The 26,566-nt window shown below is 43.0% G+C and overlaps 1 protein-coding gene across 1 annotated transcript in view; it reads left to right on the top strand.

Moving 5' to 3' along the window:
* Nucleotides 1-26,566, top strand: part of TANGO6 (transport and golgi organization 6 homolog) — a 189,721-nt gene that overhangs the window by 125,045 nt on the left and 38,110 nt on the right. Inside the window, exon 16 of the mRNA XM_051974727.1 lies at nt 21,517-21,668. Within this exon, the coding sequence (XP_051830687.1) occupies nt 21,517-21,668 (152 nt within the window). The remainder of the gene's footprint in view (nt 1-21,516; nt 21,669-26,566) is intronic.

Below are 26,566 nucleotides of genomic sequence, written 5' to 3'. Positions count from 1 at the left end.
ATCAGTTTCATCATAAAATGGCTCCCCCTCTTCTCCCCCATTCTTCCCCACCTACCGCCCCTTTAACACCTGGCTGGCTGAGGGACTCCAAGGCAAGTTGGGATACGTTGGTTGCTCTAAATTATTTCCAAGTGGACTGCTTTTGTATGTGTGATGTGGCAGAAGTGGGGGGGGGGGGTAATCAGAACTTTTGAAGCTGAACTTTGTAATGAGCTAGGTTATCAATTGTCTTGTTCCTCCTATTCCTGAGTCTTCCAGAAAATCCCCAATCGTAGTACGAGAAGGGAGAATACAAGGGAAGTGACTTGGTCAAAGGCATGTGGGTTTTAAGTGCCATTTTGGCACCCAGAACATCTGATTCCAAAGCCAGTGTTCTTTCTGTTCTACCTAATGAAGGTCTAGAGTTATTCCTTTTCTCCTTGGGCATTCATCTAGTTTATGATTTCTCCTAAGAGAGAATCCCATGGAAGACATTATGTTCCAAGTTCAATCTGATGTCCTCAATCAGCCTCTTAACCATATGACAACATTTGACCTCTTGACCATCTTCCTTTCCTGGATCCTTTCTCCTGTTTGGGTTTTTGTGACACTGCTTTCTCCAGGTTCTCATCTTCTCTAATAATGTCTTCTCAATCTCCTTTCCTGGATTGTAGTTGACATCTCATAATCTAATTATGGGTTTTCCTGAAGACTCTGACCTAGGCCTTTTTTTCCTCTATTTACTGTAGTAGTCATTTTGATGCAAATAGCTCTAAACCTGTCTAAAGTCTTTATCCTAAATTCTAGTCATTAGCTTTCTTTTGAATATTTTCAACTAAATGTCCTGTAGTCACCTTAGACTCAGCTTTTCCAATATAGATTTTATCATCTTTTTTTATTATTGTTTTTATTAAGGCTTTTTATTTTCAAAACATATGCCTGGATAATTTTTCAGCATTGATCCTTGCAAAACTTTGTGTTCCAAATTCCTCCTCTCCCCCTTCCTCTCTCCTCTAGCTGATAAGTTATCCTATATATGTTAAACGTGTTAAAAATATGTTACATCCAACATATGTATACATATTTATACAATTGTCTTGCTGCACAAGAAAAATCAGATCAAAAAGGAAAAAGAAAGAAAGAAAACAAAATGCAAGCAAATAACAACAAAAAGAGTGAAAATGCTATGTTATGATCCACACTCAGTTCCCACAATCCTCTCTCTGGGTGGAGATGGCTCTCTTCATCACGAGATCATTGGAATTGACCTGAATCATCTCATTGTTGAGAAGAGCCACTTCTATCAGAATTGGTCTTCATATAGTCTTCTTGTTCCCACATACAATGACTTTCTGGTTCTGCTCATTTCATTCAGCATCAGTTCATGTAAGTCTCTCCAGGCTTCTCTGAAATCATCCTGCTGGTCATTTGTTATAGAACAATAATATTCCATAACATTCACATACCATAGCTTATTCAGCCGTTCTCCAACTGATAGGCATCCATTCACTTTCCATAGATTTCATTGTCTTGCCCTCCACTCCACAAAATCTTTACTATTCACTTACATTGTGTATAAGACTGCCAGCTGTTTCTTAATATATAGGATTTTCCTTTTATCACCCACTTTTGGCTTCTAGAGAAGAGAGAAGGTGACTTGGAAAATAGGGGATGGTTTTCTCTCCAAACTTCACCCTCTTGTCTAGGAAAGAGGACCCAGAAATAAATAATGACATTTTGGTGAGAGAGATGATAAAAGTAGAGTATCCAGTATTCTTTATTTTTTCAGTCTTCCTCCTTCAACTGGCTTATTTTGACTGACAGCTATAAGTCCTTCAGAAATATTGGGCCCCCACTTTAGCGGAACTCTGTTAGTTGAGACCTCCGTCATATGAATGGCATAGAAAGAAAAGACGAGGGGCACCTAGGTAGAGCAGCAGCCCTGAAGTCAGGAGGACCTGAACTCAAATCTGGCCTCAGACACTTAACACTTCCTAACTGTGTGACTCTGGGCAAGTCATTTAGCCCCAATTGCCTCAAGGAAAAAAAAAAAAAAAGAAAAGATGAGATATCAAGAAATCCTTCAAACTCATACTTGTTAAAGAATCTTTTTCTTGGTATTCTCCTCAGTATTTTAGGAGCAATCCAGTGACAGACTAAAAAATTCTTCTAATCTTCTTTTCATTATTTCTGTACTTCTCACCTTTAAAGTCTTTGCCATCCTTATAAAGCACATTTAAGTAAATCTGAAACCCCCTGTTTGCTGAACACACAGCTGTTTTCTTCTCAATAAGACTGATGATTTCTGGGTTCCTGAAAGGAATCCAAAGATTCTAACATCCAGGTGTTAACCATTATCATGGTACAAGTCAGCCATTTAGAGCTGAATTGGAAAGAAACTGCCTTCCTTGAGTATGTCGGAAAAGCAGATTGGGATTTGTTCTGCTCCATTTTTTTGGAGCATTGGAGGAGTCTAGCGCTCCTTCAGGAAATGGAGGTTCGGTGGCTCCCTTTTTTACCCCTTAGTTTTTGGTAAGGTAGAGAAATAAGGGGGAGGTACATCTCCAGTGTGAGAGATGACCAGAGTGGAGAAGGACAAAGGATGGTTAGACCCTGGTAAGGAACAGGGAGAATTATGTCTATTAAGCCTACAAAGATAGGTTATAATGCACTTAACAGTGAAACAAAAAAGTTTATTTTTACTATAGAAGTAACAGAAAACTCCTGGATTTTGTAGAAGTTTTGTAGAGTAGAGAGAGTGACCTGGCCACATCTACATCAAGAAAAATCATTTTGGCCACTGTGTAGAGTACAAGCTGAAATGAGGCAGGAGGGGCCAATGAAGAGGTTATTCCAGGAACCTGGCAGGAAGAGATGAGAGCCTGATGAAATGGCTTTTGTGACACTATTTTCCTGGTTCCCTTTTTTGTCTAATCTCTCCCTCTTAGTCCCTGTGCTGGAGCAAAATCCAGACCACACCCCCTAACTGTGGGTGTTCTCCAAGACTTCCTCCTCATCTCCCTCTACACTTATTCTCCTGTGTTCTTTTCAGCAAACAAGAATTTAATTGTCATCCTTAAGCCAATGATTCCCACATCAATATGTCCAACCCCATCTCTCCCCAATTATCAGTCCATCACTAATTGTCTATTTGACATTTCAAACTGTCAGAGATACTTCAGAGTTGACGTGTTCTTATCTCTTCCCCCAAACCCACCCCCTCTCCCAAATTTCCCTATTTCTACGGAAGGCAGAACCATCTTCCAATAAAAGAGGTTTGTAAAAATGCTATCCTTCTCCCTCTTTCTCACTTGCCTCACATTTCTAGGCAGTTTCAAAATCTTGCTGTGCCTATTTCCACAAACATCTCTTTTATCTGACCCTTTGTCTCTACTCATAAAGTTCTGAGGTGATACCTCAGAGTTGTTTTAGTTTTCATGTCTCTCATCATTGTGATTTAGAGCATTTTTTTCATACTAGAGATAACTTTGATTTCTTCCAAAAACTGCCTGTTCATATTTTTCGACGATTTGTCAGAGAATGATTCTTATTTTTATAAATTTGACTCTATTCCCTACATATTTGAGAAATAAAAACCTTTATTAGAGAAACTTGCTATAAATATTCTCACCAGTTTCCTATTTTCCAATTTTGGCTGCATTGGTTTTGTTTGTGCAAAAAATTATTAATTTCATGTAACCAAAATTAACCATTCCATTTGCTATGATCTTCCCTCTTGTTTGGTCATAAACTCTTTCCTTGTCATAGATCTGACAGGTAAAATTTTCCATGCTCCCCTAATTTGCTTATGATATCACCCTTATGTCTAAGTCACGTTCATACCCATTTTGACTTTATCTTGGTATACAGTATGAAATGGTGGTCTGTGCTCTAGTGAAAGTTTTTTAAGGATGGGGGAGACTTGAGCATTTTGAAATTCGTGAGAAATGCACCAATAAATATCATGTTGAACATTCAGGAGAGTGGGGGAAAGGAATATCCACTGTTTGCTAATTAAGCACTGAACAAATATTATCTGACTTGGTCCTCACAACAGCCCTACAAGGGAGGCGCTGTTCTGGAGACTTTGTTCTGATTCTTGTAAGAATTCAACGGGACTAGTGTAACACCGAGGCTGTGCATCCGCTCCCCTTACTCTGATGTATCAAGAAAGCCAATATCATACTTCCTTCAGTAGCTTACTAATGCATCAGTCACTGGTAAAGGTTGCCCACTGAGGACCGCCACGCTCACCCAGGTGGAAAGTGGGATCTTCGCCCCTCTGTTCCCTTCCCCTTGGCACTCTGCTCTGCCACAATCCCAGGGCATAGCACTACTGTGTGGGGCTCTGTTTCTGGGGCTCTTAGCTAAAAATCTACACTCTCGTGTTTGATCTGGTGGATCTGTCACAGAGACTGTGCTCCAGGCAGGACCAGCCAGAACCTGTATTCCTGGCACGGGATTCAAGAACCCTGGGTCACCTTCAAGCCACAATGATGCCTCAGACAAGGACTTTTGTGAAGGAGTGCTTCCTTTTGTCCAAAATCTTGCGATTCTAGCCAGAAGGGGAGTTCCCTAATTTGCCTCTTTTAGGAAATGATGAGAGCTAGATCATATCTCTCTTTCCTCTCTAGAAATGAGAGGGATGGAGGGGGGAAGCCCCAAAACAAGAAGTCTAGTGAAGCCAGATAACGTGAAGAAATAACGAGCCAGGTGTGAGCTGTCTCAGACAGAGGTGCAGTTCTGTGTTCTAAGGGGCCTTGCTCCAAACCATGAAGCCCATTGTTAGGGTGGGGGGCAGGAGGCTGTTCAGTCAGGAACTCTCCTGTCTCTGTAGGCTTCTTTCCATAGCCCTGGATTCACATTTGTAAAGACGCTCCTTTGCCAATAGTTGCATCCCACTCTGACATACACAAAGTTGGTTTACTACTCATTTATTTCCTCTTAATTTGATGGATACAGAAAGGGAATTTAGTCCCTTGGGGAACTCATCAGTCAGTAAGTAAGTCCATGTGCCAGGCACTGAGGGAAATACTGAGAATACAAATAGAAATAAAAGCGGACAGCCTCTGCTCTCAAGGAGCTTACAATCCCCTGGTTCGCCTATTGGATTGCACAACACACAAAAAGGAGGCAGAAGGCTTCGGGAGGAGGGAGGCATCTGGCAGGGGCCTGGTGGGGATCCTCTTACCAGAGCGGCCCAGGAGCTCCCGGCCCTGCCCCTCGGTTCTCAGCTCCAGTCGCAGGAGGATGGGGTGGGCAGGTGCAGAGAATTCCCAAAGCTGGGGACCAGGTGGGAAGGTGGAAATGAACGTGCCAGCATTGTGATCGGGCGCTAGGCCAGGATCGCTCCTCAGGGTGGTCATTGGCGAAGAACACACTGAAGCTTTTGTACTTCTTTTCTTGTATTTGTCAGCCCTGGTTTTGATCTTTAAAGATACACCAGCAGATTGGCCCAAGGAAGGGCTTCATTGGTGACTACCATACTGGGGTCACTTGGGACCCATGGGATCCTCAGATCACAATTATAGAATCATAGAATTTCATTCTACAACAAATCTTATGGGTCTAGTTGCCTCATTTTTCAGATGAGAAAACTGAGACATTTATAATCATACTTTATTATTGCATAATATTTATATACGTCTCTTTTGATCTTCACAGTAGGCCCCAAAGTAAGTTTTAAGTATTATCATCCTTCTTTTATGTGTAAGGAAACTAAGGGTTAAAGAAGATTTGCTCAAGGATATACATCTACCAAGTAGCAGAATGGGGACTCCAGCTCAGGCTTTCTGTGTTTACATTCCTTGCTCCTTTCTTTGCAGTGTGATCTCACACACCTCTGGTATGGCACCTCTCTCTCTTTTAAAAGAGGGTTTTCAAGGATTCTTTTTTCAAAAAATATATTTCCACATTAGTCATGTTGTGAAAAAAGAATCAGAACAAAAGGGGAAAGCCATGAGGAAAAAAAAAGTTTTTAAAGAGTGAAAATGCTGTGCTTCGATTTACATTCAGACTCCATCTTCTTTCTCTCGATGAGGATGGCATTTTCCATCACAAGTCTTTTGGAATTATCTTGGTGACCCAAGCCTCAGATAATTGATCGTAGCACAATGTGGCTGTTGCTGTGTACAGTGTTTTCCGGCTTCTGCTCACTTCACTCAGCATCAGTTCATGGGAGTCTTTCCAGGCTTTTCTGAAATCCGGCCTGGCAGCTCTTACAGCTTACAGAGAGCACTTAGTGAGTCCATTCATGGGACAGAATTGAATTCTCAGTCCCTTTCCACTTTCCTGATAGAGTCTGTGATTTCAAAGTACAGACACCGAGCCTCATAAGTGGTTGGTCCGAGTACTGGATTTGGGCTGCCAGGTGGCTCAGCGGATAAAGCTCCACTCAGAGTTCAAATCTGGCTTCAGACAGAGGCAAGTCACTTACTTACCCCTGTTTGTGTCAGTTTCCTCCTCTGTAAAATGAGCTGGAACTTAAAATTTTTTAAAAACAAATGTAAGATAAAATTTTGTTTTGAACTGGAGAAAAATATTAAATAAATTTTTTAAAATAAAATGAGGTGGACAAGGAAATGGCCAAGCACTCCAATCCGTTTGCCAAGAAAACCCCAAATGAGGTCACAGAGTCGGACGTGACTGAAAAACAGCTGACCAGTCACAACCACAGGATCATAGGATAAAAGTGACCCCGTGAACCAAGACTATGGAGCGTGCCTGAGTATGCCCAGATGCTGAATTTGGTTCTGGCTCAGAGAGAGGAATCAGGTACCTTGGCAGGCTGATTCTGAGTGACCCAGTTTGGGAGCAGCTGTGTAGTTAGCAAACTCAAGTGGACAGAGGGAGCTGGAGTCAGCAGTCAGAGCCGGGCACCTTTAAATACACCAGTCATGAGCCCTTCGAGGTCCGAGGCTGTACAACATGAACTCCTTGGTCTTGCTTGCTTGTTCTGTCAGTCTGCTCCTCCAGCCCAGAAGGGCAGCGGGGAGAAGGAATGCCCCCTAAAAGACCGCGTCAACTTTACTACCAGCCTACTGAAATCTCTTATCTGCCTCCTGATGCTGGTTTTCAGTCTAATTCAATGCGGGAAATATTTCTTGAACAGTGTGCAGAGAGAAATGTGACATAGTGTACGGAGCCAGCCTTGACTCAGGGCCTAGGTTGAAGTCCTTCCTTTGTCTAACACTTAAGACTCTGTGACCCTGGGCAAGTCACCTCATCTCTTAGTGTTCCAAGCTTAAATTGGCAGAAGGAACTTTCTGATCTTGGAATTCCTCATACCAGTGAAATCATAGCTCCAAACTCTATCCCTATCTCTTCTATGGGATGACTAGAATTGAAATTATAATAATAATTTGTTTCCTTCAAAGCACTTACAGGAGAGGAGACACAAAGAAACAATGAATTCAAGGCTTGGATTTAAGAGTGGACCTCCCAAAAATGCATTAGGAATTTAGGGAGAGAGGCTAGCTGGAAGGATCAGAGAAAATTTCATGGAGGAGAAGGAATTTGATCTGGTCTTTTAGTTGAAAGCAATATAATAAGGAAAAATGGTGGAAAGGACAAATCTTCCCAGCAGAAGAAATAGTAGGAACAAACGTGAAAGAACGAGATCTGGATTAGTGCTTGATTTGGCTAAAACCTAGAGTTTGGGATGGGATTGCATTTAGAAGCTCTTGAATCCCAGGCTGAAGTTTGGATCTTATTGGTAAACCATGTGGAATCATTGAAGGATTTTGAACAGGAAAGTGCTATGATAAAATTGGTGCTCTGAGATTAATCTATTGTCATCGTGTTGGATGAATTGGAAGGGGTTGGTGCTAGAGCCCAACTATGGGGTGCTAAGAGAGACATTAATGAGAAATTGTCCAAAATAAGAACTGATAGAACTTGAAGATTATTGAAATGTGATGGGAGGGAGGGTCAGGAAGTAGTCAAAGATGATTCCAAGTTTCTGAGGCTGGGTGAAAGGGGAAATGGTGTTTCCACTAACAGAGAAATGTTTGTCTTTAGCTTTCCTACTCAGACATCTTTCCCCTGCATTAGGATTTTTCTCAGCCTTTCTCATTTTCCATTTCTTCCTTCCCTCTTAATAGTGAAAGTCTTTTCCCTTTGAATAAAATAACCTCCCACTCTATGTCTGATGAAGATCCTGCTCATCCTTCTCAACTCTCCTTGATGACTAATTGAATATGAAATAAGCATCTTATTTCTAGAATTATTAAGTCACTTCCCTGTCAGGGGAGAATAGAAGGAAGAAACAAGATGCCTGCTATGGGTCAGGCACTGTGCTAAGGACTTTATAAATGTCATCTCCTTTGGTCGTCACAGCAATGATGGTGGTGTATGTTGTTGATATCCCAATTTTACAGTTGAGGAAACTGAAGCAGGCACAGATGACTTGCCCATAGCTACACATCTAGTGTCTGAGGCTACATAGGAACTCATGTCTTCCCAATTCCAAGCTTAGTGCTCTTATCTGCTGCTCTAACTGGGTGTCTGCCATAATATAGCTACAATAAAGTTTAAAAAAAATAAATACTTACATGGGGATAAGTATATTTCTCCCAAAACTGGAGATATCTTACTAGAGATAGCAGGTTTTTAAAACTTTAAATGTAATGCCAGTATTTATTTACCAATATTGCTGCTGTCATGGATACTTATTTACCAAGAAGCCAAATATCCTTAGCAGCTTAGTAAATAATTATCCAATTCTGAAGGACCAGAAGGTTGTCAGAGCTAAGCCTTCTTTTACAGCTTAAGAACCCTTTGAAGTTCAGTGGCCTATCATACATTTTAGTTAGGTTAAATTGTTTAATTTTCTCATTTATGGGCTAGACCTGGAATTAGGTACCTATGACATATTTGCTGACATTAAACAACAGAACATCTTATTTTAACTTGGGAAATCGGAGGACTCCTGGGGTGGCGCGGTTGGAGGAGCTTGGGCTCTGGAGCCAGAAGTTCTGCTTTCAGGCCTCTGGGAGCTTCTCCATAAAGAGAGGGAATCACACGAAGCAGCTTACAAGCCCCCTTGCTGCCCTCCCGCCTCTCCCCACTCTCTGGACACCGACTGCCAGGGGCTCTATTCGCTGCCTGCGTCAGCAACAGGGGCGCCTTGTCAGTGTCGTCAGCAGGACAGTCAGTCGGACTCGGGTCGGACCTGCCGCAACATGAGGGGAGGGAAGCATCTCCCAGAGGATGACTCTTCTCTTTGGAGACCTTCCCTCGGATTACCGATCTCCCGGGGCTCAGCTCCTCTTTGGCTGTGGGCCAGCTCTCCCCACACCCAGGCGTGCAAAGAGAGCTCCGCTCTACACCTGGCACCTGGAGCACAGCCTGAGAGCGGCTTCCCTGAGCCCGCTTCCATGTCAGGGGCCGTCAGCCCCAGCCCTCACAGCTGCTCAGGGGGCTCAGGCTGGAGATTCCAAGAAAAGCCTTCGGGGTGCCAGGAATTTAGACACCTGAATGTGTGTGGTACCTTCATGCAATAAATGCGTCGTCTGCCTCTTCCCTACCGCTTCCCTTTTGTGGGAAAAGGCCGTGGACAGCTTCTGACTAAACAGGACCTGGGAGTCAATTTCTTGGAATGTATGTCTAGGGGCTCTTGGGCCTTCTCATCATTTCTTATAGAACAATAGTATTCCACTACATTTGTATACTACTGCTTGTTCAGCCATTCCCTGATTGATGGCCATCCCTTCAGTTTCCAATAACATATTCCAATAACATAACAATAACCACCACAAAAAGAGCTGCTACACATATTTTTCTACATGTGAGTCCTTTTCCTGTTTATGATTTCTTTGGGGACTAGACCTAAATAGTGATATTGCTGTCAGATCTTTGGATAAAGAAAGACTTTATGATCAAGTAAGATATAGAGAATATTACGAAATATAAAATGGACAATTTTGATTACATTAAATTTAAAAGGGTTTACACAAACAAATCCAGTGCAACCAAGATTAGGAAGAAAGCAGAAAGCTGGGAAACAATTTTTACAGCCAGTGTTTCTGATAAAAGACCTCATTTCTAAAATATATTGAGAACTGAGTCAAATTTATAAGAATACAAATCATTTGTCAGTTGATAAATAGTCCAAAGATCTGAATAGACAAATTGCAGATGAAGAAATTAAAACTATCTTTAGTGATATGAAAAAAATTGATTAGGAAAATGCAAATTAGAACAACTCTGAGGTTCCAACTCATGCCTATCAGAGTGACTAAGATGACAGGAAAATATAATAATAAATGTTGGAGGAAATATGGAAAAACTGAAAAGTTCATACATTGTTGGTGGAGTTGTAAACTGATCCAACCCTTCTGGAGAGCAATTTGAAATTATGCCTCAAAAGACTATAAAACTGTACATATTCCTTGATCTAGCATTACCACTACTAGCTCTACGTTACCAAGAGATCATAGAAAAGAGAAAAGGACCCACATGTATAAAAATGTTTGTAGCAGCCCTTTTTGTAGTGGCAAGAAACAGGAAATGTAGTGGATTCCCATCAGTTAGGGAAGGCCTGAAAAAGTTATGGTATGTGAACGTAATAGAATATTATTGTTCTTTAAGAAATGACAAACAGACTGATTTCAGAAAAGCTGGAGAAATTTATATGAACTAATGCTAAGTGAAGTAAGCAGAACCAAGAGAACATTGTATATAGTAACAAGAAGATTATGTGATGATCAACTATGATGGTCTTGACTCTTTTCAACAATGGGATGATTCAAGGCAGTTCCAGTAGACTTGGGATGGAGAAAGCTATCCACATCCAGAGAAAGAACTATGGAGACTGAATGTGAATCAAAGCATCAGATTTCCACCTTTTTGTCGTTGTTTGTTTGCTTTTTTCCCTTCTTAGTGTTTTTTTCCCCTTTTGATCTGATTTTTCTTTCACAGCATGTTGAATATGTTTAGAAGAATTGCACATGTTTAATCTACATCGGTTTGCTTGCTCTCTAGGGGAGAAGGGTGGAGAAAAAGTTGTGACACAAGGTTTTGCAAAGATGAATATTTAAAAACTACATTGTATGTATTTTTTTTTGAGGGAGGAACTATTTAAACAATTCAAAAAAAAAAAAAAAAGAAATGGTGAGCAGGCAGATTTCAGAAAAGGCTGGAAAGACTAACATGAACTAATGCTGAGTGTAGTGAGTAGAACCAGGAGAACATTCTACACAGTAACAGCAACATTGTGTGATGATCAACTGTGATAGACTTAACTCTAATCAGCAATACAATGATCCAAGACAATTCCAAAAGATGGAAAATGCTGTCCATATCCAGAGAAAGAAAGATGGGGTCTGAATACAGAGTGATATATATACTATTATCACTTTTTAAAATTTATTTTTTGCTTTTTCTTGTGGTTTTTCCCTTTTGTTTGATTCTTCTTTTGCAACAAGACTAATATGGAAATATGTTTTACATGATTACATATGTATATCCTATATGGGATTGCTTGCTGTCTTGGGGAGAAGGGAAAAAAATTTGGAACTCAAAATCTTACAAAAATGAATATTAAAAATATCTTTACATGTAATTGGAAAAAATACTATTAAGTAAAAAAATTAAGGGACAATTAATACAACACAAATTATTCTGAAAAATTGAGAAGAAAGCATTCTTCTGAACTTGTTTTTTCAGACAAATGTAGCTCTTATATTTAAGTCCATAACATTAATGAATATTAATTCAAAAATGTTAAATAAAATCCAGCCCCCCAAAAAATCACAGCAATTTAGAGAAAAAAATTCACTTGATCAAGCTAAATTTAGCCCAGAAAGGAAAATAATATAATTAATAATTTTTAAAAAACCACATGATTATATCAACAAATAAAGAATCAGTCTTTGGCCAGGTATGATATTTGCATATTCTTTTTTAAAACCCTGCAAAATATAGACATATTTTTAATATGACAAAAAGTATCTAAAATCAAAAGTAAAATTGTGGTCAACTGAAATATTAGGAGCTTTGCAAACAAATATAGGATTAAAGCAAGAACATTCCTTTTTCCAGCTGTAATTTGTTATAGTTTTAGAAATGCTAGAAACATTATTGACTGAGGTGAAGAACTTTAGTCCTTAAGACTTTATCAATAAGGCAAAATAAATAAAGGCACAAATATAAGCAAAGATAAAACTACCCCCTTTGCCAATGATATGAATTTCCTTAGAAAACTCAGGAATAAGCAAAGAAATTAATTAAGATAATTTGTCATTCCAGTCAGATACAGGTTACAAAATAAACCTATAGGAATCAATCGCATTTCTTTATAGCAAAACTGAAGAAACAGTAAGAGGAAGAGACATTCCATTCCAAATAACTACAAAGCATCTAAAAAATCTGAGAATGAATCCATCAAAGTACAGTCAGTATCTGTATAGATACAATTAGAAAACATTCCTTAAAAAATAAAGAAGACATCAATAATTGGAGGGATATTTAGTGCTACATCAACCAAAGGTGTCCTTTATAGAGCAAGACACAATAATAGAATTCAGTTGGAGGAGCAGATCAGTACAAAAATAGAATTTATGGGGAAGATAATAATGAAAAAAAATAAATAATATTCCCCTCTCCCAGCATTGCATAGTGGACTAGACATAGGATTTGGAGTTAGGAAGACCTGATTTTAAATCCTGCTTTGCAGAAGTCACTTAATCTCAATGGGTTTCAGTTTCCTCATTTATGAAATGGATAGGTTGGACCTTCTGGTTTCTACATTCTCTTCCAGTTCTGAGTTGGTGATCACATATGAAAAGTAAAAATTTCACAAAACCATTTGGTCCTGGTTAAAAAAAAAAAAAACAAAATAGGAAAGATCAGTGGAATAGACAAGATGAGGAAAAAGTCAGAAATAATCCCTATTACCTTCAAGGCAATCAATTAGAGTTGCATCTCTGATTTCATTGGTAAAGGGAACTAATGAGGAAACTCCTCCCCATGCAGTTTCCTAGTTCCCAAGACCACTGAGGTGACTCGCCCAGGTAGATACAGGCAGGATATATCAGGGTAGAATGTGAATTGACCCTTCCTTCCTGGCTTCAGGGCCAGCTCTCTATCCACTGACACCTTACCACATCTAACGGGGAAATACAGGGATGGTAGATCTGGGAAGAAGGGGAAGATGGTGTGGAAAATGACTCCGTAAGACCAAATTTTGTAGAAGGTGTTAGCTAGAAGAAAGCATTCATTTATAACTTCCAGAGGATTGCTTTTAAGATAAAAATAAGGACTCCTCGCTAGGGAAGTCTCTAACAACTGGGCTCTGACTTGCTTTTCCAACCACATTATACAGTTAACAAGCATTTATTAAGTGTTTAATATGCACGAAGTTCAGAAGATTCAAGAAAAGCAAAATTCATCCACGTTCTTAAGTCTTGCCACTGGACTTCGGGGACCCAAGGGGAGAGAATGAGAAACAAGATTTTGTACAACTCTATCCCACTCAAAACCAGGTCATGCAGGAATCAGGATATTGTCATTGTTTCTCTTCAAGAATGAAGGCCAAACAACAATAGGAGTGAGAAGTTCCCTAATTGGGAAGAAAACATGTAAATAGATCATTATATTGAAGGTGAATACAAAGGAAATGGAAGATATTCTTCTAGTTGGCATCTTGGGAGACTGGGAAAAGTTTCTCAAAAGATGGTGTTTGAGCTGAGTATTCAAAGGTGCTAGAGAGTCCAAGAAGCAGAGCTTGGGAGGAAGAGAATTCCAGGTATTGGGGACTACCAGTATAAAGGCAGAAGAGACAGAAAATCATAGCTAATAAATATCTTTTATGAAGTACGTTAAGGTTTTCAAAGCTCTTTATATATGTTTATTTGATCCTTATGAGAACCCTCAGAGGTAAATGCTATCATTATCCCCATTTTATTTTTATTTTATTTTTTTAATTGTCTTTTTTTCTGGTTATAAATGTACATAAATTTTTTAAATACACACTTCTTGATGAATTCTATTGGAAGAGAAAAATTAGACCAAAAGGGAAAAACCACAAGAGAAAACAAAAACAGAAGAAAAAGAAAAAAAGTGAACATAGTATGTGTTGATTTACATTCAGTCTCTATAGTTCTCTCTCTGGATGAAGATGGCATTTCCTATCCCAAGTTTATTAGGATTGCCTTGAATCACTGAACTGCTGAGAAGAACTAAGTCTTTTAATAGTTGACCATCACCCATTCTTGCTGTTACTGTATACAATGTTTTCCCATTTATGCTTGTTTCAGTATCAGTTTGTAAAAAAATCAATCTAAGCCTTTTTAAAATAAGCTTGTTCATCATTTCTAATAGAACAGTAATATTTCATTACTTTCATATGCCATAACTTATTGAGCCATTCTCCAAATGATGAGCATCCACTCATTTTCCCATTTCTTGCCACTACAGAAAGGGCTGCCACAAGCATTTTGGCACATGTGGGTCCTTTTCCCTCCTTCATGATCTCTTTGGGATATAAGCCCAGTAGTGACATTGCTGGAGTCCTTTGGACATAATTCCACATTGCTTTCCAAAATGGTTGGATCATCTCGTAATTCCACCACCAATATATTAGTGTCCCAGTTTTCCCACATCCCCCCAACATTTATCATTATCTTTTCCTGTCATATTAGCCAATCTGAAAGGTATAAGGTCATTATCCCCATTTTATAGAAGTGGAAACTGAGGTTAAGTGATGCTAATGACTTGCCTTGGATTCTGCTGCTAAAATATGTCAGGAGCAAGATTTGAACTCAGGTCTTTCTGTCTCGAAATCTAGCAATATATGCACCTTGCAATTTGGCTGCCTAGGATAGAGCATCGTGTGTAGGGAAGAGCAGCAAGTCAGCCAGTATGACTGAGTCATCCATCAAGTATGTAGAGAGAAACAGTAAGTGTGAAATATAGAAATGGGTCAGGTTGTAAAAAGTTTTAAATGATCAACAGAGGAGTTTATGCTTGGTTCAGAGGATAATAAAACTTATGTCGTAGATATTCCACACTGGAATGTCCTAGAGACAATGAATCACTGAAGTTTATTGAGTGACATGGTAAAATTTCTGCTTAAGGAAACTCTAGTATCTATGTGGTGACAGAGGACCTAGGGTGGTAGCTTTGGGAGTAGCTCCTGCTATTTTGGAGAAAGACTATTACTGATTAGATTAAATGGAGTGATTAAGATTAAAGAGTCAGGGAAGACTTCAAGATTTCAAATCTGGCCAGCCATTCAGGAAAGCATTTTGGAACTAAGCCTCAAAAGTTATCAAACTGTCCATACCCTGTAACCGAGTAATACTCCCTACAACCAGGACTCCACCCGCAAAGAGATCAAAGAAAGAGGAGAAGGACCCTTATGAGCAAAATAGCTCTTTGTGGTGGCAAAGAATTGGAAACTAAAGGGGTGCCCATCAATTGGAGAATGCCTAAACAGGTTATGCTGTGTGAATGTGAATGGAATCTGTTGTGGGGTTCTGGGGGTAGAGCCAGGAAGCTGCTTAAGCTTTCCCCAGTCTCCCTTGAAAACCCCATGAAACATGCCTCTGAACAGAGTCTGACGGAATGAAACATTTTCCAGCTCAAGATAGATTGGAAGATTCTCCCTGTGCAGCGGGAGAACTGTTCGGTTCTGCAAATGTGTATTGTATCTAGGATATACTGCAACATATTTAACATATATAGGACTGCTTGCCATCTTGGGGGGGGGGGGGAGGAGGGAGGGAGGGGAAAAAACGAAACATAAGTGATTTCAAGGGATAATGCTGTGTAAAAATTATCCTGGCATGGATTCTGTCAATACAAAGTTATTATTAAATAAAATTAAATTTAAAAAAAAAAAAAAGATAGATTGGAAGGACTTCAAGAAAGGTCAGTCTCACTGGGGAGAAAGGGCTGTTCAGCCCAGCTCAGATAGACTCTGGGAAAGCTAGTGAGAGGGTCTTAATCAGAGCAAATCAGCAACTAAAATTCTCAGTCCTGGCTCAGTATAAGAGCAGATCAGTGGGGCAGCCTCCAGTCCCAACTCAGAAGACAAATTCTGAGACACCAGGTTGTTTCCTGAAAAGTGCAGGCAATGCTTCCCCTACAAACACAAGGGGCTCTGAGCTCAAAACCTAGGTTCAGAGCTGCACAGGAAGCTTGAAACAGTGTTCCCCCTTTACCCCCAAAGCAGAGCTTGACCTTAAAAGTAAAAAAAAAAAAAAATACTAAAAGAAAAGGAAAGAAAATGAGCAAGAAACAGAAAAGAACCTTGATTATAGAAAGCTATTATGGTGATGAGGTAGACCAAAAGACAAAACTCAGACAAGGACAAAATGTCCATAGGACAAATCTCAAAAGAGTGAGATAAATTGATCTCAAGCACAAAGAGACTTCTTGGAAGTGCTCATAAAAGACTTTAAAAGGCAAATAAGAGAGATAGAAGAAAAAAATGAGAGATATGTATGAGAGACTCAACAGCTTGGAAAGGAAGGGGAAAAAATTGTGTGAAGAAAACAGTTCCTTATGGATCATTAAGGAAAACTGTCCCCATACTCTAGAAACAGGTGGGAAATACTCATTGAAAAAATTCATCAATCACCTTCAAAAAGAGATCCCACAAACTGGGACACTAATGCATTGTTGGTGGAGTTGTGAACGAATCCAACCATTCTGGAGAGCAATCTGGAATTATGCCCAAAAAATTATCAAAATGTGCATATCCTTTGATCCAGCAGTGTTTCTATTGGGCTTATATCCCAAAGAAATACTAAAGAAGGGAAAGGGACCTGTATGTGCCAAAATGTTTGTAGCAGCCCTGTTTGTAGTGGCTAGAAACTGGAAAATGAATGGATGCCCATCAATTGGAGAATGGCTGGGTAAATTGTGGTATATGAATGTTATGGAATATTATTGTTCTGTAAGAAATGACCAGCAGGATGAATACAGAGAGGCTTGGAGAGACCTACATGAACTGATGCTAAGTGAAATGAGCAGAACCAGGAGATCATTATACACTTCGACAACGATATTGTATGAGGACATATTTTGATGGAAGTGGATTTCTTTGACAAAGAGACCTGAGTTTCAATTGATAAATGACGGACAAAAGCAGCTACACCCAAAGAAAGAACACTGGGAAACGAATGTGAACTATCTGCATTTTTGTTTCTCTTCCCGGATTATTTATACCTTCTGAATCCAATTCTCCCTATGCAACAAGAGAACTGTTCGGTTCTGCAAACATATATTGTATCTAGGATATACTGCAACATATCCAACATATAAAGGACTGCTTGCCATCTAGGGGAGGGGGTGGAGGGAGGGAGGGGAAAAAAAAAATCGGAACAGAAATGAGTGTAAATATAATGTAATTATTAAATAAAAAAATTAAAAAAACAAAAAAAAACAAAAAAAAACAAAAAGAGATCCCACAAGGAAAACTTCAAGGAACATTGTTGTGAAATTCCAGAACTTCAACCTCAAAAAAAAAAAAAAATTGTAAGCTGCCAGACAAAAACAATTCAAATCTCAAGGAGCCACAAGTCTTACCTAGGATCTGGCAGTAAAGGATCAGAGGGCCTGGAATACTATATTCTGGAAGGCAACAAACTTGGGGTTACAGCCAGGAATTAACTATCCAACAAGACTGAACATTGTCTTTCAGGGGAGGCAATGGAGCTTTAATAAAATAATAGACTTTCAATCATTTCTATTGAAAAAATCAGAAATAAACAGAAATTTTAATCTACGAACACAGTATTCATAGAAAGGTAAACAGGAAAATATATCTTTAAATATTAAATTGTTTACATCCTTAAATGGGAAAATAATATCTGTAACTCTTGAGAACTGTATCTGACACTGGGGCAGACAGGGGAGATAGCACATAGATGTCAGGTGTGGTTGTAAATGGACTCTGATGTGATGACATCAAAGGAAAAGACATTAAAGGGGTGGAAAAAGACCTGTACTGGAAAAAGCGGAAAGGGAGGTATAATGGGAAATTAGTTTATATGAAGAGGTGCAAAAGAGCTGTTACAATCAAGGGAAAGAAAGGAAGGGGATGAGCATTATCTGAAGCTTGATCTCATTAGTTTTGGTTCTAAGAGGGAATAATTTAATCATTCAATTGGGTATAGAAATTTATCTAACTCTATAAAGAAGTGGGAGGAGAAAGAAGAAAAGGAAGGGGCAGGATAGAAGGGAGGGCAGAAACACTAAGAAGAAATACTATTGTGTTGTCAGAAATGATGAAGAGAATGGTTTTGGAGAAACCTGGAAAGACAAAGGTATGAAGTGATGCAAACTGAGATGAGAAGAACCAGGAGACAATTTATACAATAAAAACATTGTACAGACATAAAACTTTAAAAGACTCTAGGACATTGGTCATCACAATTACCAGCCACAATTCCAGAGATCATGATGAAACATGCTATCCCGCCCCAGAGAGAGAGGTGACAGCCTCAGATTACAGGTTGAGATCCTTTGTTTGGACATAGTCAATGTGAGAATTGGTTTCGCTTGACCACACATGCTTTCTTAAGGAGGGTGAAAGGAGAAAATGTGGATCTGAAAATAAAATGGCATATAAAAAAATTTTCAGACTTGGGTGACTGATAAGGGTGGTGGTGCCCTTGATAGTAATGGAAAAGTCCAGAACTTAGTCATACAGGACTGGCATTCAGGAGAGACTCTGGAGCTGGATAGGTAGCTTTGGGAATCATCCGTTTAAAGACAGGTGACCCTCTGGATCCAATGGGATCACCAAGCCAGAGAGGAGGTCCGGAGCAGAGGTCCAGAGGGGACATCTGCCCAGAGGCAGACCCAGCAAAAGATCCGAGGAGCTGTGAGAGAGGGCAGCTGCCACCAGGTAGAGGCAGATTCTGAGGCATCTTAGAAGATGCAGATCAGAAGTAGTAGCTCCCAGTGCAGCGGTATGTTCCGTGTCTGAGAAGGGAGGGGAAACTACAAGATAAGAACAGCTGAAGAGAATAGTCTAATGTGGACTTTTGTAAGGGTGGGAGGTGCTTGTGGGCAGCAGGGTAAGAACCCTAGACAAAAAGATTGAAGGTTAGAGAGAAGAGGGAGAATAGTGGGGGGAGGTGGCAGGGAATGGGATCGATGTTCACATAGAGAAGCTGCCTTAGCAAGGAAAAGGGCCCCCTCTTCATATGAAGCAGGAGGGAAGGAGGACAGAGCAGGATGTCAGAGGATGTGACTGGAGGAGGAAGAGAAGGAGAAGAGAAAAAGGAGGGGAAAAGCACTCATAGTGAACAAGCTCCATTTTTTGCATTAAATATAAAACAAGGTTTCTCCTTGAGAAAGTGGAGGCAGGGGGTGCCATGGCAGTCTTAAGGTTCAAAGAGAAGGTTTGAAACAGCTTCTGTGATGAGTAGGACAGAGAATTGATTAGGGAGGAATAATCAGATTGCCTTGCTATAGTGAGGACCCATCTGAGCTTAGATAATATGAATTGGTAGTGGATCTAGTCATACGGTCACATAGTCATAGTCACAAATTCCTCCAATTCCATTCAGCAGTACGTGATTTGGAATGAAAGTGGGTAGCGGATTTAATCCAGAGTTGGGATTTAGCAGGGCAGATTCAGCCATTGGACAAGGAAACAGGGGATCAAGAGTAGAGAAGAGAATCATACAGTTCACCAAGGGGTTAAGAGTGGGAATATGGTGGATAGTTTCCCAGAGTAGGGGTGATGGCCCAAGAAAGGATAGAAGGATGAGGATTCTCCATGAGGATGGAGAATAAAGTTAAGGGTCAAGTTAAGGGAAAGATGTAATGGGAAAAAACAGTATATGAGCTATCTGATAAAAATAATTTGGAATTCATGGACATGGAAGTGTAACACTGGGGTGGTAGCGAGATCAGAGGCGACTGTCCCTGAGTGTAATAGCTGAGGTAGAATGAAGAAATTGGCCATGGGAATTAACCAGGAAGGTAGAGTGCTTGTGAAGTCTGGGAATCTCCTGGATGAGGGCAGGACTCTGCTGTTCTCGCTCTTCTCTCTCCGTGCCTTCACGCTATCCGTGCCCAATGCCTGGGATGCTCTGCCTTCTTGGGAGAACCTTTCTGCTCATGCCCTCCCCTCCTGAACCATCCTGAGGTCAAATCCAGCCTTAGACACTTTCTGGCTGTGTGACCTTGAACAAGTCATCCTGTTTGCCCCAGTTTCCTCATCTGTAAAATGAGCTAGAAAAGGAAATGACCGACCCCTCCCTCTGCCAAGAAATGGATCATGAAGAGTTAAAGGGAAAAGCACCTAAACAACTCTCTGACGCAGGCCCGGTGCTCTATTCCCCAAGTCATCTGGCTGCTCCAAGAGAAGCCATTTATCCCCGACTCCCCAGGAGCCAGCATTCTCTGACCACCTGCATGTACAGAAGCAGACACTATGTCTAAATCTATACACACACACGTACATACACATACGTACGCACAAACATACAACACACATGCATCTGGCATGTGAAATGGGTACAGAGAGCACCAGCAGATGGGGGTTCAGGGGAAGTCCTTTTTGTACAAGATGGCACTGGAGGTACAGCATGAAGGGAGAGAAATCTACAGGGAAAATGATGGGATATGTTAATTTGTTCTAGGCATGAAAAGATGGACAGAGAGAGAAAGTGTGAAAGAGACAGACAAACAGAGAAGGAGGAAGGGAAGGAGAGCGTAAAAGAGAGAAGCAGGTGGATTAAATGGGGACAGTGCTGATGGAAAGGCTGGGAAGTTAAACTGGAGCCCGTTGTGAAGGGCTCTGTGGACCAGCCACAGCAGTTAATATAAATAAATAATATATATTGCTATTGCCTACAGGTAATGGGAGTTGGGGTTCCCTGAATAGCAGGTGCTGGGGTCATGCAGGCCCTTAAGGGGGTGCTGGTGGTGGCTCTGCAGGCCAGGAGTCGGGAGCCAGTGAGGAGTCATGTGGACGAGAGTCAGTGAGTGTAGGTGAGGAGGGGGAAGAGCATTATGGAGAGCAAGCTTTAGCAGCAGCTCGGGAGGGAGGGGAGGCACCCGGCCCACTGCTGAGCCTGGAAGAGCCGGGCTGCCTTTGGCAGAAGGAGGGGCACGGCGAACAGAGCCCTGGCTAATGAGGCAGAATTTGTGGAGCGCTTGCACCGGGCCCTGCCGTGACGGGCGCTTTATCAATGCTGACGATTGTGGTGCTTGTTTAGGAGAGTTTAGAAGGCGCGGGTTTGGGGGAGGAAGAGCCCAAGTCTAGTTAAGACTGTGGCGTTGGAGATGGCTGTGGAGGGCCCAGGTTGCAGTGTCCAGTAGAGAGTGATTTAGGTCTGGCAGTCAGGAGAGAGCCCAGAGCCTAGGATACAGAGCTGACTCAGCTCCCCGGAGGGAGCAGGCGGATGCAAGCCAGAGCCCTGGGCACCCCCAATCAGGATCTCATCCACTGCCTCGTAGAGATAGTCATAACAACATAAGGAAATGATGCCCTCAAAGTGGGAAACACTCTTTTTTAAGCTGTAAAACATCTTGTAAAACAAGCTTGGATTTCTTCTCTTTCTCCACCAGGGGACATGGTCTCGAAGTACCGAGAGCCTCTGATTCACACCTTCCTGAGGGGAGCCAGAGACCCCGACGGCAGCCACAGAGCCAGCAGTTTGTCCAATCTCGGAGAACTCTGCCAGCGGCTCCAGTTTCTCCTGGGCCCCGTGGTTCACGAGGTATTGTGTGATGCTTTCTGTGCCGCTTCCTTCGAGCTTTTCTTTCGCTCAGGGCACGGCGACCTTGAAGATGTCGCTGTTGCCCTTCTGGACCAGTCTCCCCCTCACCATCCCAATTAACGCCTGTGTTGGGAGACGGTGTCTCTGGGGGGGAGACAAGACAGATTAGCACGCGGCCGGCGCTGCTTTTGTCTTCATGGATGCGCACATGTGTGTGTGTCTGCATCTGTGCGGTTAAAATCCTCCTTTAGACGTGTCCTTTGGTTTGCACACGTGCTTCAGCTTACTTTGGACCCAGAAAGCCTCAAGAAGGAAAGCTTGGGGGAAGATGGAGAGAGCCGCGTAGCTGGGGAGGCAGTGCGCCTGTTGACTATTTAGTCCCTTGAATATGGTATTCAGGAGAATCTGCTTCATGAGAAATCGTTGTCTCCTGAATCTGCGTTTGACACGGCCCGCAGAGAGATAAATAGGCGCCTTCTTCTAGTCCCTGTAACTCCTCGGCTCCCTGCTATTAAATGCCTTTGCTTTATTGGTAATAAGGTACTTTGGCTGTTATTGGATTCTAATTACAAAGGCTTCTGCTGTTACTTAATGCCGACCTAGGGCTTTTATCGCATGTAGCTGCTTCTTCCTTTTTCCCCAGGGGCTTTTTCCTGGAGGTCTACGACTCCTATTCTCTTTCCCAGGGTCTTAAATTTGATCTTTAATCTCTCAGAAATCGTTCTTTGTGCCATAATTTCCAGGTACTTAGACTAACCCTGAGTGCTTCGCTTCCATCCCCACGGCACCTGGACGGGTGGTGTTTCTGAGGCACAGTTTTGAAGGCCACTTGGCTCATCGGAGGCTCCTGACGAATGTTAAATCCTAGGATCTGTCAGGGGGAGTGGGGCGTTGATAGCGGCAATGATGTGGCCCGGGGCCTGTGGGTCCCTTCCTCCCCTTCCGCTGCAGCCGTTCCAGCTCGCTGCTCTCCCAGCCCCCACCTCTCGGCGGCCGCCGCTTCTGGCCCCAGCGCTCTCCTCCTCACACAGCCTGATCTCGTCACTTCTCGCAGGGCCTTGTTGCCTGAGTAACTCCCGCCTTCCGGGCCCTGTCGAGTGGTCTTCATGTCCCCCTCCGGTCTCTCCTCGAACTCCTTCCTACATTCTGGTCCTGCCCTGTCCCGTTTCTGCTTTGCTCACAGTGTCTCCCACACCTGCACTCTGGGTCTGCCTGCGCTGGCAAACCTTCGTGTGTTAAAAAGCTCATATAGCTTGAGTGTATCCTTGCTCTCCCCCGATTTCCAAGCCATTAGGTTGCAAGCTTTGGACTGTAGCATCCTGTGAATCCCCAGTGTCTAATGTCCATACATGTGTATAGTGGCTGATTCATAAAAGTTTTATTGAATTCAATTTAACGGTAACTTTAACTTGAGACATAAAGGGGACGACCCTGTCATAAGTGGGGACAAAAGGGAAAGAGAAAAGCCTGGAGAGATTATTTTTCAAATATGAAACTAGGAAACTACCGTCCTCCTCTCAGCCCTCCCCTCAGGCATAAATTTATGTCCCTAGTCACACCAGTTGTTCTCCTCAGAACCAGAACCAAATGTTGTCTCAGCAGCCTTTGGAACAGGCATGTGAAATGGGTAGGAGGCTTCCTTCAACATTGTCATGAATGCTGACATAATGTTAACCCATGGAATAGATGCCGGCTCGCCCCTAATCGCCATTGGAGTCTGAAGGCCGGGAGCCCAGACGCTGTTTTCTCACTCATCGGCCCCCTGCATGCTAAGCTCCCCATGATCTCCAGTCTCCCCTGCCCCGATCACTCTCTGCTCTCCTCCCCTCTTGGCTCCTGGGTGAACCGATCCTGTCCTGAAGCCCTGCCCCCATCCCATCACTGGTCATAGTCAGCCCAGCCTGGGTCACTCCTCCCCACACACGTGCCTGAATGAGTCTGGAGGAAATCACACGGCTGACCGCTGCGCTCTTGGGCCACACACGGGGCCCTCTCTGCGGCCGGCCCCCACTCAGCCCCCTTGTCCCCACCTCCCTCAGACTGCCCCTGCTCCCCCTCCTCCTCTCAGCTGAGGCCATTGCTGGCAGCTCGCTTCTTGCCTTTGACCACTCCTCCCTCTCCCTGGTCGATAAGGTGGCTTTTTTTTAGCAGTCTCATTCCATCCTGTCTCCTCCCATTGTCCCCTTCTTCCCCGCCCTCTCTCTGGCTCCCCCCCCTGCTTTCCACAACGTTCCTGCCTCCACCCCGTGACCCTCCTGTCTCTCTTCTCCCTTTGGGGCTGACCTCCCAAAAGGCATCGGCTGCACTTCTCTCCCTCTCTTCATTTTCATTTATTTGTCTAATTATTTTTTGCTGAGGCGATTGGGGTTAAGTGACTTGCCCAGGGTCACACAGACAGGAAGTGTTCTCCTGGGAACCCTGGAATCTGACTTCTGACATTACCGTGCCAAGGAAGCTGCTCTTTCCAAAGTTGTCAGAGAGCTCTTGGCTGCCAGACCCAGTGGCCGTTTGTCCTTGGCCCGTCTGCAGACTCGGACCCTGCTCCTCACTCGTGGTTCTCCTCCTACCTCGCTGAGGGTGCCTTCTCCAGAAGGCTCCGTCTCCCCGGGACTGATCCTCGGGGCTCTGTCCTGGCCCCTGTTTCTCTTCTCCCTCCAGACTGCTTCCCTGAGGGATCCCATCAGCTCCCACGGAATTTAATGACTCTCCCTATGCTGATGGTTTGCAAATCTACCTTTCCCGCCCCAAACTCTCCGCTAGCCTCCCATCTCACACTCCGGCTGCTTTCAGACAGCTTAGACTGGATGCCCAGTAGTCATCGTCAAGTCGACATGTCCAAATGAAGCCCACCATCCCCTTGGCTGGCATTTCTCCTGAGGGCAGCAATCCGGGAGTCAGCCTGCAGTCCCCCATCTCCCACCCAAGGTCAGGCTGTCACAGAAGCCTGGGCTTCCCCTTTTCCTCTGACACCATCTCGACTCTAGTTCAGACCCCCATCCCCTTACACTGGACGGTCGCCTAAGCTGCTGGGGGGCAGCCTGCAGTCTCTGGCCCCGCTCTAGTCTCCCTTTACTCAGCCACCAAAGGGATTTTCCTAAAGCGCAGCTCTGACTGACCTCCCCTCCCATTCAGTAAACTCCAGTGGCTCCTTGTCACCTCCAGAGCCCCTCCTACCTTCTCCATCTTCGTACACCCCCAACCAGGGACACCGGCTCCGGCTGTTCCCCCAACGAGAGGCCCCGTCTCTCAGCCCCTGGCGTTCTCTGTGGCTGTCTCCGGCCTCTGGAACGCTCCCTCCTCTGCTCCGGCTGTGACCTCCTCAGCTAAAATCCCACCTTCTCCAGCCTTGCCCAACCCCTCTTAATTCCAGGGCCTCCCTCTGTTAATTATTTCCTATTCATCCTGCATGTAGCAAGTGCTCTGTGTGTGTATGTGTGTGTGTGCATGTAGAAACACACGTGTGTGTATTTACATGTGCATGTGCATGTATACCTATATGTCTATGTGTGTGTTTATCTGCATGTTGTTTCCCTCAGAAGATTGTGAGCTCCTTGAAGGCAGGGACTACGTTTTGCCTATTTTTATATTCCCCCGTGCTTAGCACATAGTAGGCACTTAATAAATGTTTATTGATTTGATTATTTCAAAAGAAGAAAAGGCTAAATATGTTCATTGAAGAAGCAAAACCTGGTTTTTTTTAAGATATAAAGCTGTTTCTATGACCCTAAAACCATGAAAATCTCTGCCTAAGGATATATGGTTATAAATAGAGGTTTTTCTGGTGCCATTTCTGCAGACTCCAGAACTGGAGTCTCCTCTCCTGCCGGGCAGACAGTCCAGGTTGCTCCTGGGAATAAATCTGTGGCATGTGAAAGGGTAATGGCAAGGAGCATCATGTCCCTTCCCCTCCCATTCAGTATTAATGGAACTGTTCTTAGCCACGAAACCTCAGAAGGCAGGGTATTCCCTGTGATTTGAAAGCCCAGGTGTTTCCATCCCACACAATTGCTGCCTCTTCCTCTTAGATGTTCCTTCTTGTGTAGCATCCCACGCTCGCCGTGTCAGTGGAGAAGGGGCAGGCTGCTCCAAGGCCTATGTTTTACCTTTGCTAGATGTCAGGTCTCAACAAGTACGGACAGCCGTCACTGTCAGAGGAACTTTAGTAAGTGGAGATGGAGGGAGACCCTCGCCCACTTCTTTGAGAAAGGTGAGGTTTTCCTCCACATTCTTAGGGAGACTTTGACAGCTTTTTCTGTTTCCCTAAGAAGCCCCTCAGATCCTTCGAGGCTCTGAGATCTTTTACACTAGGAGAGCTCAGGCTGTCATTGTCACTTACTCTGTTACCATCCCTGTGACGGGCTTGGGTCTTTTAATCTCAGTAATGCTCAGGTTCATTTTATGCAGCCAACAAGAAGTGATTTGTTTAATGATTTCCAGCGGCGTGTGTTAAGCACCCACTGGGTGCCGGACGTTGTGCCCGGGACGGGGCGGGGTGAAGTAAGCTGCTCGCTGGCCCCAAGGAGCTTACTTTTTGCTGAGGAAAACGGTATGTTCACAGACAACTACTTACGGGTGATATGGAAAGTAGCGGTTTTGGGTGGGAGGACTCGGAAGGGCCTCCTGAAAGAGTTGGCCTTGGGGTCGTGGAGGAAGCGTATCGGGCCGAGGGGAAGAGACAGGACCGGGAACGTCGCCTGTGAGGAACGGCAAAGAATCCAGTTAAAGCCAAGTCTGTGACAGGGAGTAATCAGCCGGAAAAGAGAGGTAGATTCTGAGGGGCTTTAAACACAGAACAAGCTCTTTGTCCTCCAGGTCTCCAAAGCCTCTTGAGTAGGAAAGTGACGTTGTGGAGTCTGCCATTGGAAGTTAAATTTGAAGGCGGTACGGAGGACGGAGTG

This window comes from Antechinus flavipes, chromosome 2 (assembly GCF_016432865.1).
Source record: "Antechinus flavipes isolate AdamAnt ecotype Samford, QLD, Australia chromosome 2, AdamAnt_v2, whole genome shotgun sequence".
Classification (NCBI taxonomy): Eukaryota; Metazoa; Chordata; class Mammalia; order Dasyuromorphia; family Dasyuridae; genus Antechinus; species Antechinus flavipes.
The sequence above is the reverse complement of the archived record's forward strand: the minus strand, read 5'-3'. Positions and strand labels throughout refer to the sequence as shown.